This window comes from Calonectris borealis, chromosome 27 (assembly GCF_964195595.1).
Source record: "Calonectris borealis chromosome 27, bCalBor7.hap1.2, whole genome shotgun sequence".
Classification (NCBI taxonomy): Eukaryota; Metazoa; Chordata; class Aves; order Procellariiformes; family Procellariidae; genus Calonectris; species Calonectris borealis.
The window spans coordinates 6,126,090-6,139,558 of NC_134338.1; the positions used below are offsets into that span (position 1 = coordinate 6,126,090).

The window sequence follows — 13,469 nt, forward strand, 5'->3', positions numbered from 1 at the left end:
AATCCCTCCGGCTTCACAGCATCACGGCCTGCAAAACCCACCGCCCCGGGTCCGGCCGCCCCTCCCCGTGACACACCAGGCACGGGAGACGGCAGCAAGCTTTTCCAGAGGCTCCGGGACCCGCTCGGGAGCGCGCGGTTCCTCAAGCGAACACACTCACCGTTGTTTTTATCCGAGCGCTGCGGGTGGCTGTTGATAGGGCTGGGCTCGCCGTGGGTAGCCCAGCGGGTATGGGCGATTCCAAGGTGTACATCAAACTCGATGTCGAGGTCCATGTCCTGTTGCTCTGCAGCAGAAGTGGGAGAAGTTTTTAGTCCTGAGGGGCCGTCCCTACCCCAAAGTCAACGTGGGAGTCTCCCCAGGCCGCCGGGGCCCACAGGGCAGCCACGCTGACAGGGAAACAGAATCAGCAAATCCAACAAAACATCAAGCGTGTTTTCAGGGGATTCAGAATGCGGATGCACATAAGCAACCTCCCTGCACTCCTCACCCCGCCAAAATAAAAAACAACTTCTAAGAAAGAATCCAGCCTTAATTTCTCTCTCTGGAGTGCACCTTGTCCTCCTGTCACCTCCCGTACAGCTGTGACTGAACCAGCTCATTTCACAGTTAGCACTACAGTTAGAATATTCATCACTAACCCTTGTCTCTAGAAAGCATACCGTTAATATTTCTTCAGGAAAAAAGATTCCTTTTGTTCTACAAGCGCCTCCACAATCTCTTTAAAACTGTGTATCCTGCAATTTTCTTGAGCTGGCAAACATTTCTTCAGAAATATTTTGTCTATCTTCTATTTCTGTAATGCACGTACCACCTGGCCTGGCCTTTTCAGTTCCTGGTTTTCTCTACGCTAGGATTAGATCTACCCACCCTCCTCTGGGATAAACCGCACTTGCACTGCGAGGTGACCCTAGACGGGTTAAAAGAAGTTAAGTTACAACAGCGCAGCAGCTCTTGAGCGCAAACTAGAGACCTTGACTCCTCTGAAAAGCATCTTCCCGTTCTCACATGGCTTACCTGTATTCCACACCCAACAACTTCGTGTTTCTTTGCGTTGTGCACAGATTTAATTAACTTAACGTTTAAATCAAGGGAACATAAAGAGGCAGAAACAGACGCACAAGACCTCACTGTCTGCGTTGTCATCAACTTGACAGTTACACACACGCATTCCTGCTTTCCCGAAGCCAGTTGCTTGGCCCATCGCCACTCGGATGGACAGCTTTAGTTGGGACAAGCGTTACATATGAAAATTTAAAATTCAACTGGTGAAGGTATTAGAGCATTTCTCTTTTTTGCCCAAGCTCTAGGACTCTGATAATTATCTCCCAGTAATTCCCTTTTCCCCAGTCTAAGGAGCGTTTTTGTTTGGATTTTTTTTGGTCTGTTTTCTAACATGTAATTCAGGTCTATTTTATTTTAATAGGATGCGATTCATTTGTCTCGAGAAATCAGGACTTCACATGTCTGTAACTTCATGACCACGTCCCCAGGATCACCAGGTTCTTCACAGCGCATGTGTGAGTGTTTACATCTCTGGCACTTATACAGAGTTATTTGGAAATACAGTGTTTCTGGGTAAAACAGGGGATATTCAAAGCACAAGTGAGATGAGAGGACATTTCAACGAAAGAGAGCAGGTAAAGAACAAAAGAGAAATACATACTGTGAACCTCTTCGTCCAGAGCCTTCACTTTCCCCTTCTGCTTGATAAGCTGGATTTTGCAAGCATTAGCTTCCCAGTCTTTGTCGTTTCCGCCATCGATTCCCACACCTAAGCACCGCCACAGAATATGAAGAGCGTTAAGTGCAGAAAGTATATTACAGCATTTTACGTAAAAAAATACTGTTGGTTTTTTTTTACAGTGCCCTTTCTCCCCCCAGCTGACCCTCCGACTAAAGACAAGAAACCCCTTAGGTTAGAAGGGAGTTTTCCCTTTGTCATCTTGTAGGTACTTTTAAAGCCTTAGATAAGAGGCATCAAGAGCGTTATAGAAATCTGTATATTGAAAGTTAATCCAAACCTCTGAGCACATGACCACAGGCACATCCGATTTGTCTTTCAGCTTGCTTCAAAAGCAGAAGACAGTAGAAACCATTCACAAACACACAAAATCACCATTTACAGGCCAAAATTCAAAAAAGAACCACTGTTGCTCGGAGAGAGCTACCTGCAGAATCATAGCCTCTGTACTCCAGCCGCTGGAGCCCCTTGATAAGGGTCTCCAGGATCTCCCGTCTTGTCCGGGGAACATGGTAGTTCAGGTAAGCAAAGATGCCTGTATGGGGGAAAAGAGCGCAATCTTACAACAAAATCACAGCTGAGGAAACTCCGTATGTGCCATCTACTTAGTATGTGCACTACATTAACACTCAAACAGGCCTTCGTACTGAGAACCCCCTGCCGCAAGGCACCACTGCGTCTGCAGCTTTTCCTTACCCCACCTGAGGTCCAACGGAGAAGATGTCACGAACATTTAAGAGATCAAAACTAACACAAAATGCCAGCGTCCTTCCCGTGACACTGAAAGCAACTAAACAGGACAAGCCTGGGAGCGATGGGAGAAAGAATTTCCACGTGAGCTGGATCTACACAACAGAATGAGCTGTCAGGAGACAATGCAGTGGACAGGAAACTAATCACTCCAGATGAAAAATTCAAGGTTCACGAACACTGAGCTTTGCATGCTGAAGAACCATCTTCAAAGGGAATTCTTCCTTGAATAGCTTTCTCTAAGTTGCTCCCACAGACTCGCCAAGAAAAAAATCATTTAACTCATGCAAACTAACACCCTCAAACCAATGGAGCTATTTTTCCTTTGGGCTGCAAAGGAAGATAAATTGTTGCTTCTATTTTTAAGCAGTGATGGGGACAAATTCCTAGATCTCTAATGCCAACTACAGTTCTATTTCAGAAAGATCTCCTTTGGTGCCATCATGAAGCAGTAGCATGAGAAGACATTTACTGGATGCTAGAAGTATCTGTACTTGAATCTACCCTTTCACCCTGTCTGACATTTTAAAGGAGAAAAGCATCTGCATGGAATAAAAGCACAACAGATTTCACACAAACATCCACATATGTAGGTGACTGGTAATGCAAGGTTTTTAATTTAAGAAACTTTATGAAAAACCTCTTGAGAAGAACGGAGTTGAGTCACACACACACAATAACAAAGTCCTTTTAAAGGCATCCCAAATCTTTTCTTTCTTCCTGATAGTACTGCCATACAGCCTGCCTCACAGTTCCCAAACTTTTATTCATGTGAAAGATTTTACTCCCAAGATGACTTTTGGAACACATATCTTTATGTTTACACACAGATTATTTTAAAGAACATTTGAAAAACTGCATTCTTAAGCTGATTGAGTTTTGGAATTAAACTAAATAATTCAAAGCCTTCTGACGTCTTAATTTATTTTATAAGTAGAAATATGGGCTAATCAGAGTTGATGGGCGCGCTGAATACCACAGAGCAAAGCGCTGAAATGTTTACAAGGGACTTTTTAGCCTGAGCAGGGACAACAAGGTCGTACGCAGCCATACACCATTCTGACACTCTCCCGTTCCTTCTCCCTTCCCGTGGACTTTGGCTACAGGTCTCGGATAAGTTTGTCATAACCTTCCTCTTCCCGTTCCCAAAGCACCAGCTTTGAAGTGACATCTCCCTGCGGTTCTGCTGCAAAGAGAGCACACCATGTCTCTCTCATTTTCTACCACATTGCTAGAAAAAATCAGATGCCCGTTCTATTTGTTCCTCTTTCTTAAACCACCTAGTCAGATGAAGGAAAACAAACCAGGAGCTTTTTACTTGGATTCTTTTGCTTCTACCTTCACTTCCCCAAAACCCAAAGCCTTTTCTGTTATCCACCTGTAAGACTATCAGGACCAAGTTTATAAAGATTTGCAGTTTCACCTCCACTGCTCCCAAACCAACCCTGCACACAGGCCTGCTGCTGCCATCTCCTGATGGCATGCGTTCAACTCAAATGTTGGTTCCAGTAACGACACGGACAGGGTGAGGTCCTCCTCCACAAACCTCGCAATTCACAGCTAAAAGCTCAAGAGAGAATAAAACGCTAACAGCGGTTAACAACCTCTGCTGTATTTCAAAAGCCTCCTCTGAAGGATACTTCCCCCACGCTCTCAATCTCCAAACCCTCTTCCCCACCCCTCTGGCAAAAAAAGAAGTTTTCCAATTTGAGATACTTCATTCACTCTGTTTCTAAAAACTGCATTCTACAGGCAAACAGCAACCTCCCTGTTTACAAGTGAACTGACTCCAAATAGCTGTCATCCAGGCTGCAGGACGGCACATTTCAGCTATATCCTGGATGCCTAAAACCCTTTAAATGACTTCCAGGTCTTACAACAGGAGTACAAAGCAGACGGCTTTATTAGCAGGCAGCTGGAAAAGCCCCTCTCTCCATATTTACCAGAAACCTCCCAAACAGACGCCCAATGCAGGTAGCATTACACATAAAAATAACAAGCGTGTACCATAAAGCAGAGAAAACAAGCACACGAGATGTCTTTAGAAAAGCACGCTGGGCTCCAGCAGTTCCTGACGTTTCCCTTTACACCAAAGCCACCTACCACGGCATCGGAAGCAGAGCTGCTTCAGAAGGCATAATTATAACCAGCACAAATAATTACGGAAACGTGAACGCTGCTCACATTTTTCCAAATTAGCTAAATAATTTCAGAGTTGAAACCTCTCTCCGTGTTTTACGTACCTTGGAAGCACACGCTAAGGGTCCCATTCCCACCCAAACCCCAGATGAAGCCTTATATCTCCTTTTCGACGGCGCCGGGCAGCTCCTCGCTCTGGCATTAGCCGGGCCCGTCAAACAGCTCTCCACAAGCACCCCAATCTCTGCATCCCCCCGGCGGCATTTCAGCTATCTCGCTGCGGCGTCACCAGTCCCGCTCAGGCATGCAGTAGTTATTCCACTACCACGGCACAACACCGAAGGCCATTCAAGTGGGATGTGCTCCTTTGAGCAAACGGGGACGGATGACGAGCGTCGAGGCGCGCTGGAGTTTGAACGTCAGGCTGGCCACCGCGAGGCGGATCCTGGAAGTCCTTTCCAGCGAACAGCAGCAGCCTGAGAGGCACAAGAGCCTCGCTGACGGGAGCACAGAGGCGGCCTTCTTCACTGGCAGGGCGTCGCGCCGAGCGACCGGGGGGCAAACACGGAACAGGCTGCCAAGCTGGCACGCAAAGGGTGAGACAGAGCCACTGTAAAGTCTGGGGAAGGAACCGCACGCAAAAGGTACGATACCTACAGGCACAGGACAAGAAGGGAGAAGAAAAGAGGACCGTAGGAGAGGCGGAGGGGAAGCAGTGAGGAAGAGGACAGCGAGCTGGGGTAGCCCGCTCCGCCACCTCACGCCCCACCGTGGCTGCCCGTCAGCACCTCCAGGCCTCTCCGCACAGCGGCACGCAGAGGCGGGGGAAGGCAGCGCTCCCCTGCGCCCCGGGGACACCAGGCATCACCCCTGTAACGCTGCCGGCACGCAGCTACAAAACCCCCACCCTGTCTCCGGGCCGTGACACGGCATTTTAAACGAGGGTGTTCTCCACTGAAGCAGGCCGGGGGGCACAGCGCAGTCACCCCAAGGGCCCTGCAGCAAGCACAGAGGGAGGGAGCCCTCCCAAACACCCCATCGACACACCCCGGACTGATAAAACAGACTCTGCCCGGAGGGGACACGACGGCGTCTCGCTCACAGCCCCAGTGAAGATCACCTTGCCCAGCACTTTCCACGCAGACCCCTGGTGCCCCAGCAAGGCCATTAAAATGAAGTTCTCCACGTGAAAAAAAGTCTAACTCAACAGACGGGCACAATTATTAGGCAGAAACTCGTTTTCCTCTCAAAAAATATTTTTGTAAATGTGAATTGATCATTTTAGTCTCCATCCGGCTTCTGGCACAAGGATTGCAACTCATTCTCAACCAAAAAAATGGCTTAAAACCAGAACTGTTTCCCTCTAGCCAGGGCTGACTTTGGACATCTTTCTTAAATCTGAATCCAAACCAGCCAGTGGCTTGAAATGTTCTTTTCTCTGCACATTTTAACAAGTTTAGTCACACCTGAACTAAAAAAAAACCCCAAAACAGCAAACCAAAACTTGATTCCTTGTCACAGATCACAACTGCTAGCAAGGTACAACAAAACGCCCCGTACTGAACGGGCACGAAGCAGAAACCGACTTCCTCTGGGAAGGGATGGCTCATCCGGAATGGGACTGAAACCCAGCAGTGTTTGCTTCCACTCGTACTGTAAACAAACAGAAAACATCTATGGAGAAAGGACCCAACTTGGCATTTGTCTCAGGCATTGGAAAAAACCTATTAATTACAGCACAATTATATTAAGATTATTCACGAGGACTGCGCAAAAAATCTGAATCTAAGACTAAGAATGCCACAAAAAAAACCCCAAACCCAAGGAATTCAGTGCTTATGAGAAAACACAGAGACTATGAAAAGCAAGCCAACTAAAAGAAATGCAAATACAGTATTAACGCTACAAAATGTGCGGACACTCTCTTCAAAAAAGACAACCATGTAAACATTGGGAGATTCAGTTTCGATTCAGTTCAGCTTTTAGATCTTGACAGGAAAATAACCGGAGTGATAATGGAGACGCCACTATGAAAATAAAATTCCAAGAACTCACCTGTGATCGACACATTTTACAAATGAGAAGGCAAGTAAGCAGGTTTAAAACTCACCTTAGAGAAAACAGGAAAAAAATGAAATAAAAATAAATGGAATAGTATGTAAAAATGATGCATAATTGAAGTAAAAAATGGGACAATAAGGCTGCTGAAAATGAACGCGAGTCTTCCTAAATGCATGACTTACTAATCTGCAAGCTAAAATCAAATATTTGAAGACTTATCACCCATTTATGACCCTTGATCACGATGAATTATGTGCAAATAAGTTTCATTTACTGGAAATATTTTCAAATGCATTTCATTTTCCCCTTTTCAAACATCCTATAATGACACGATTCTTCATAGCTGGAGAAAGTTTCAATCCACATTTAGAAAACAGCATTTTTACTGGCTCTACCCTAACCATTGGATTATTCAGGAATATACGAGCAATCACATCTTGTAATTGCTTCCATTTTTAAGTACAATTCCACTGCCTCGACAGAAACATTGATGAGAAAAAAAAGACCCAAAGCATTAAATGCTTGTTACGCTTCACCGATCCAAGTGTATTTCTGAAAAATGTTTATTCCTCCCAGCAGCCACCAATAGGGGCTCTGCAGATAAAATTTTGCTGCGGAGTTACACCCCGAGCCTTTGGCCCCACCTGTGTAAGTGTACAGCAAGGAACGCGGCTCTGCCGAGGCAAGGTGATACTTAGGTCCCAGCATGACGCAAAGCCCTGGCCGTTCAAGAAAAGAACCTCTTTTTACTCAAAAGCTGAACAAAGGATCACTTCATCCAGCTACAGAACGTAGCCTTCTCCGAGGTGGAACGCGGCAGACGCGGGACGGCACACAGCAACTCCACCTTGCAGTTTAGACCATAAAAGACCTTTCTTCCACACACCAGAACGTGTTTTTCTCCAAATCACAATGCCTCGTTAAAGCCTTGTTCTGTCCCTCCCTGCGCATACATTCAAATCAATCTACACGACTCAAAAGATGAAAAGATCTCAAAGGCACAAATCTTTACAGCTGCTTGAAGGCTTCCACGAGGAGCGCTCTGCCACAAAGCGCCAGTTTTGCTGTCGAAGTGACAATTCATTTAAATCACAACAGTCAATGGAAACATGTTGGTTTTGACGAAATTCCAACGCGAATCTAGCAAGTTTCCATGGGGGTCCCATCTGGTGCACCACCAGCTTATCCCCCTTGCCAGCCTAGATGTCAGGTGCTGAAAATGTAGAAATCTTGAAGTCCAAGCAGAACGTTCCTGAAACCAACCCACCTGAATTTCAGGTCCCTAGCAGACCTGAAAAGAGCTTCCGTTTCAGCTCAACTTACGCATTTAGACACCATTCAACGCACGTGTTTACCAGTAATAATGCCACACCTGCCCTCTATAACTTGCGCTCCGGAACAAGCCAGAAAGAGGAAGTGTTACAGAAAACCAGGATATATGAATGACATTTAATGACGCTACCTTGACAAGCCTTGAGTTGGCATTGTTCGAGGTGAAATACGTGCTATGTGAAACCAAAAAAAAACCCCTGTGAACTTCATTCTAGTCAGCACTGTTTATAGTTGTGAATTCCCAGCTAAAAGAAGACAGCAGCAAGCATACTACAGGAATTTGTATCTGACAGGCTCAGAAAACACAATACCCCTGTCTGGAATACACTAATATACTTCAGGACTTGACACTAATATACCTCAGGATTAGAACTGCAGTCACGCTTTACAACATAATAAAACATTTCAACTAGTAACTTGACACAGGACTTTGCACATACGGACTGAAAAGACTTGTTCAAAGCTTATCATACAATCCCTGAATCACTCTAAGACCTGCCGAAGTAAGAAGTCCTGCATGTATTTCTCTTACGTGAAATATCTTGAACAATATACTTCAGAATGTGAAACACTTCCTTTCTCGCAGGTTTGCCTTAAAAACATTACCTGGTGAACCCCCAGTAGAACAGGTATTCAGCTGCTTGTGAAACTCAACTCTCTCTTAGAACCGATTTTTAATATTCAAGCACAAAACCTAGGCATTCTTAATGACACCTACATAAAGAATTCCCTATAAATAGTTGACAGATTTTAACAGAACAGCATCTTTACCAAACGGACGTTCATTATTTCTATTGCTGACAGTCACTAAAACGCTCTTCCCGAGAACTTCATTTTCCTGTGACCTTGTTGGTGCTCATGTTCCTTTATTTCCTGGTAAGTTCACAGGAAAATGAAATGAATCACCACTTCAGGTAAGAATTCACAGGTAAGAATAAATTATCTTCTCCAGCGTCTTGAATACGTGAAGTTACTCAGGAATAGCTTCTCCTAATCCTTTTCCCACAGAAGTAGAAAAGCCTTCAGGCTAGGTTTACTGTCAAATTTACAAATTCCTTTATACCATACCGTATACTGTTAAAACCATTTCAATGGACGATGTTATCAGTACATCCACTTGGCAATTCCAAAGAATCCTTTATCCTGGTGATGATTATTAGGCCTCAAGTCTTGAACAAATTAGATGCAGGCTACTAAATATCACATACATAATATTCATAACAGACTGGGAAAAGCGATAAAAATGTTTTTCTCCAAACTAGAGCAGGGGAGACGCTAGGCAGTAACAGCAAGTTCTAACACAGATACTAGTCGCAGCACGGAACAAAGTCCCAGAACCGATGCTCAAAACCTGCTGGAGCGGGCTCCTATTATTTGCTGCCTGTCGGTTTGGTGAGGTGGAACGCTGTGCCAACCCCTGCGTACCGAAACAACGCTAATTCTGCACAGTTTGAAGGAGCGCAAGGTCAGAAACAAGCAGACTATCATTATTATGTCTGCTAGGTGCATATGGGAGAGTTTACGTTCAATTCATCAAGCCCGCGCTGGGAAAAAAGCAAAGCAGAAAAACATCCACTCGGTGAAGAACCACATTTGTCCACTGGATGCTTCTCTTACCACCCACGCACGCACCTCTCTCTCCAGCTAAAAAGGGCAAGATTTCTCCTGTCTGGAGTAAACAACCAGTGCATCAATTCTAAGGACTCATCCTGGGCAAGAGCTGCTACTCTGTGCTTCACAGAAAGGCACACACCTAGGCGTAGAAATGGCGTTTCGGCAGGCGGGAGGGCAGTCCCCACTGATGTACGTGCAACCTTCAAACTTGAAATCTGAGTCTTTCTTAAGCCTGTTTTTATCTTCCGTGATCACTAGTAATACAAGATCTAAATTCTAAAATCCCTTTTTGTTGTTAAAAACAGTCATGGCATACGATAGGTTTACTTATTTACAGAACAGTCTATCGAGCCCGGCTACCTTGAAAAACCTGTTTTCCAAACTATTTCATAGGTGCCATTGAACTGGTTTGGGGCATTCAGACCAAAGCACACCCAATTTACACCTGGCTAAGCCTTCAAACTCCAAGTGTGTTATACATACCAAGTACAAAACCTATTTTTCACTAACACTATCAAAACCAAAAACCCAGCGCATCCACACAGAAGACCCGTCATTCACCCTAGGCATCAAGGAACTGAACTTTGAGGCTACTCTCCTTGACCTGTCAAGCGGTACGAGCCCATCAGATCACAGGACTTCGTAGGGCCACGCACACATAAACCTGAACATCAGATTATCAGTACGTTGAAAACACTGTGTTGGTAATTCCCATCTTGAACCTGTCACAGGGAGAACTCAGATAACAGTAGCAACGTTGTCACCTTTTTTTTTAAAAGCTCATCGTAACAACTACCTTTCTATCTGAGATGAATTGGATAAAAACCTGAACGTGGACCGTGTACCCACCAGACAGCATAGCAAGATAAAGCAACGCATGTCCTGACTTACAACTCTATTACAGAAATGTTGTCCGAGGGTTCGTACAAGCAACCAGGCCTGCACAGGGGTCACTACACCACGTAACACGGCTCCTGGGACACTGCGGAGGCCACAGCATGAGCAAGCAGAGCCCCCTCCTCCAAGACGTACAGTACTGCCACTGCAGTTAGGAGAGACAATTAAGTCTTGTTAGTGTAAGTACTCAGAGTACCTACAGGCCAGTTCTGCCTATTTATGACATTGCAGGACTACCTGAGAGGGCACTACCTCCACTTGTTCGGCTTGTTCCTTTGCTGGAGTCTACTGCTGCTGTATGGAAAAAAGCCCAAACTGCCCCTGCAATTAACGTTTCCTAACGTGAGCCGAGACCACTGCCAATTCTGCCTGGCGCTCACCAGCCGGATCACGAATGGCAGCAGCAGAGGAGACTGTGGACCTTCGTTTCTGCCAACTGCGCTTAACCGCAAGTCACAAGGGTTCATGTGGTAGCACCCTCGGACTCCGAACAGTTCTCCTCCTGTTCCCTACAAAAACCTTAACTGCCTTCAGCCACGCACTTCCTGCATTCAGCAGCTCCTCAGTTTCCAAGGCTTATTCTTCTGTATTAACGTGCTCAGTTAATGCTCTCCTCCTCTCATTTTTCACTGCATCTCTGGCTCCCAGAACGAGACTCAACAACAGAGCCAATAATCCTTGATGCTTTTCCCACTGTTCACAAAATGTTTCAATATCCAAGAAGAACTTTGCTTATATCGAAATGGGGAGAAACACATTAAATCCTGAACGTGACTAAGTAACGACCCACAGCATTTTCAGGGCTTATCGCGGTTAGAAAGACAAAGAGCAGAATGTTAATATTGCACATTTCAAAGCTGGACCTCAAATAAGGCAAGCACGAGGCACCAAAACCATCCCTATTCTTGCAGAAGGCTATTTATAATAATAATTATCCCTTCTATTCTTAGCTTTGCTCCACTTTGTACTTTTAACACAAATTAACATAGTGTTAAATGTAAGCTGAACCATGAATTTCTGACTGCCTCTTCGCAGCGCTCCATAGACTTGCCAGTTTGAAGGTGATACCAGTTCAGTCTCACAAAAAAATGAATGCAACTTGCACGTTAAGTATAAAAACCACAATCTTGCTTAGAACATTATTTTAATTTTGCATATAAAAATACAGGGGAAAAAAAACACCAAAGAAGGAAATGTGGAAAGACAAATAAAAAAAGCCAACAGATCACTGTTGCATAAATTTCCATGGAAAAACATGAAGAAAGAAAGAGGAAGAGAAAGGATAAGTTATATTCTTGTGTCCAAAAGATGAGGTAGAGTAGTTGTACTGATATGACAAACGGGAGTGGAAAGTACCTAAGCGACTTTGGAGAACAAGCCTCGCTGGCTTGTGCTCCAGTTCACTTGAGGCATGTGCTCAACACGGGGAAGCTCCACTGGGGTACGAGCGGAGCGAGATGAGCTGGTGCATAACCCTGCAATGGACGCTGCTAAGCCTCGTTTAAACCAATTTACCTGTCTGCCTCACAACCTACATTGAGTAAACGTGAATGAACGTATGAGCATCCGCATCAGAAGTTGTAATGCCTAAAAAAATAATGATAAACACCACTTTCCATCTAAAAGGGGGAGTGGTTATTCTGATACGACCAGAACCACGTTTGGGAACGCTACCGGTGAAACCTGTATCCCTTTCCTTTAACGCACACGTTACTGACGTTCACTGGGGCTTTGGCTCCTAAGTCACTTGGTCGCTTTTGAAAACTGCCACCTATAGACCCACCCAACACAGAACGGGAGCGTCACCGTCCTCAGCACCCGCCACTGAACCAAAACCCACCATCACCAAGTGCCCTGAAGGCTTCTGCGCCGAGGAAACGGCGTATTTTTAGTTCTGTCGTGTCTCAGGCAGACCGAGGGCGCTGGCCTTTTGTACGCTTTGGCCACATTTGCCCACAATTTCGGGAGAATTTGCCCCTTCAAGTTATTAATACGTTGCAAGACGCCTCCCCCGGAGAAGCGTACGCGGACCGTCGGCAAGACGATGACATTTTCAGATAACGGAGACGGGGCCCCTTCTCGCTAGAACCGAGGCAGCGCAGAAGCGGCCGCCCCCCTTTTTTCCGCCCCAAGTGCCGGGGGTGCCCGGGGGGCCGGGCTGTTCCGCCGCGGCACGCTTTCGGCAGCGCACCGGCCGGCCTAGCGCTGCTCCTCCGGCCAGGCGGGGGGGCGCAGGGCAGGGCCCTGGCCCACGCCGCCCGGGAGCCCGCAGCCGCGGGATGCGCTGCGCGGCGCCCCCCCCCACCCCGCCCGCCGGGCCGCGCCGCCCTGCCCTTACCGCACATGGTGCGCCCCCGTCCGCGGCCGCGCTGGCTCTGCGCGCCGGGGCCGCGCCGCCCGCCCGCCCCCCGCGGCGGGGGCCCAGGGCGCAGGCCCGCCGCCCGCCCCGCCATTGGGCCCCGCCGCCCGCCCCGCCCCCGGCCCGGCCCCCGGGACGTGGCAGCCGGATCCGCGTCCGCCTGCGGCCGGGCGGGCGGCGGCCCCGCGCGGGCGGGGAGGGCCGGGGGCAGCGGCGGACAAAAGGCTCCCCCCGTCCTTCCCCCGTGCAACGGAGCCGCGGGCGCTCGGTGCAGCCGCGGCGGTGGAAGTAAACCCCGGGCTGGAGCCCCGCGCCTGCCCGCGGGGACAGCCCGCAGACACGGGGGAGGGGGGCGTTCGGCGTCCCCCCGCCGGCGTTTCGGCCCCGCTCGCAGCCCGCGGGCTGCAGCGGCGGGCCAGCCCCGCTGACAACTCATGCTAACAGCAGCCGGGAGCAAAACCGCAGGGGACGGTCCCCAGGCCCTTCAACCGAGTTACGAACCCCCAGCACCCGAGGGCTCTTCCAAGCTGAGGTGGTGAATGAGCAGCACCTCCCGTGCCCCCACGTCCTCCC

The 13,469-nt window shown here is 47.5% G+C and overlaps 1 protein-coding gene across 2 annotated transcripts in view; it reads right to left on the minus strand.

Annotated features, from left to right (window-relative positions):
* The window catches only part of GFPT1 (glutamine--fructose-6-phosphate transaminase 1), a 45,213-nt gene extending 32,261 nt beyond the window's left edge, over positions 1–12,952 (minus strand). For both annotated transcript variants that reach the window (XM_075174560.1, XM_075174559.1), the window contains exons 1-4: positions 12,876–12,952; positions 2,172–2,279; positions 1,667–1,774; positions 161–286 (exon numbers count right to left, since the gene is read on the minus strand). In XM_075174560.1, the coding sequence (XP_075030661.1) occupies positions 161–286; positions 1,667–1,774; positions 2,172–2,279; positions 12,876–12,882 (349 nt within the window). In that variant the 5' untranslated portion in view covers positions 12,883–12,952. The remainder of the gene's footprint in view (positions 1–160; positions 287–1,666; positions 1,775–2,171; positions 2,280–12,875) is intronic.
* Between the last annotated feature and the right edge of the window lie 517 nt (positions 12,953–13,469).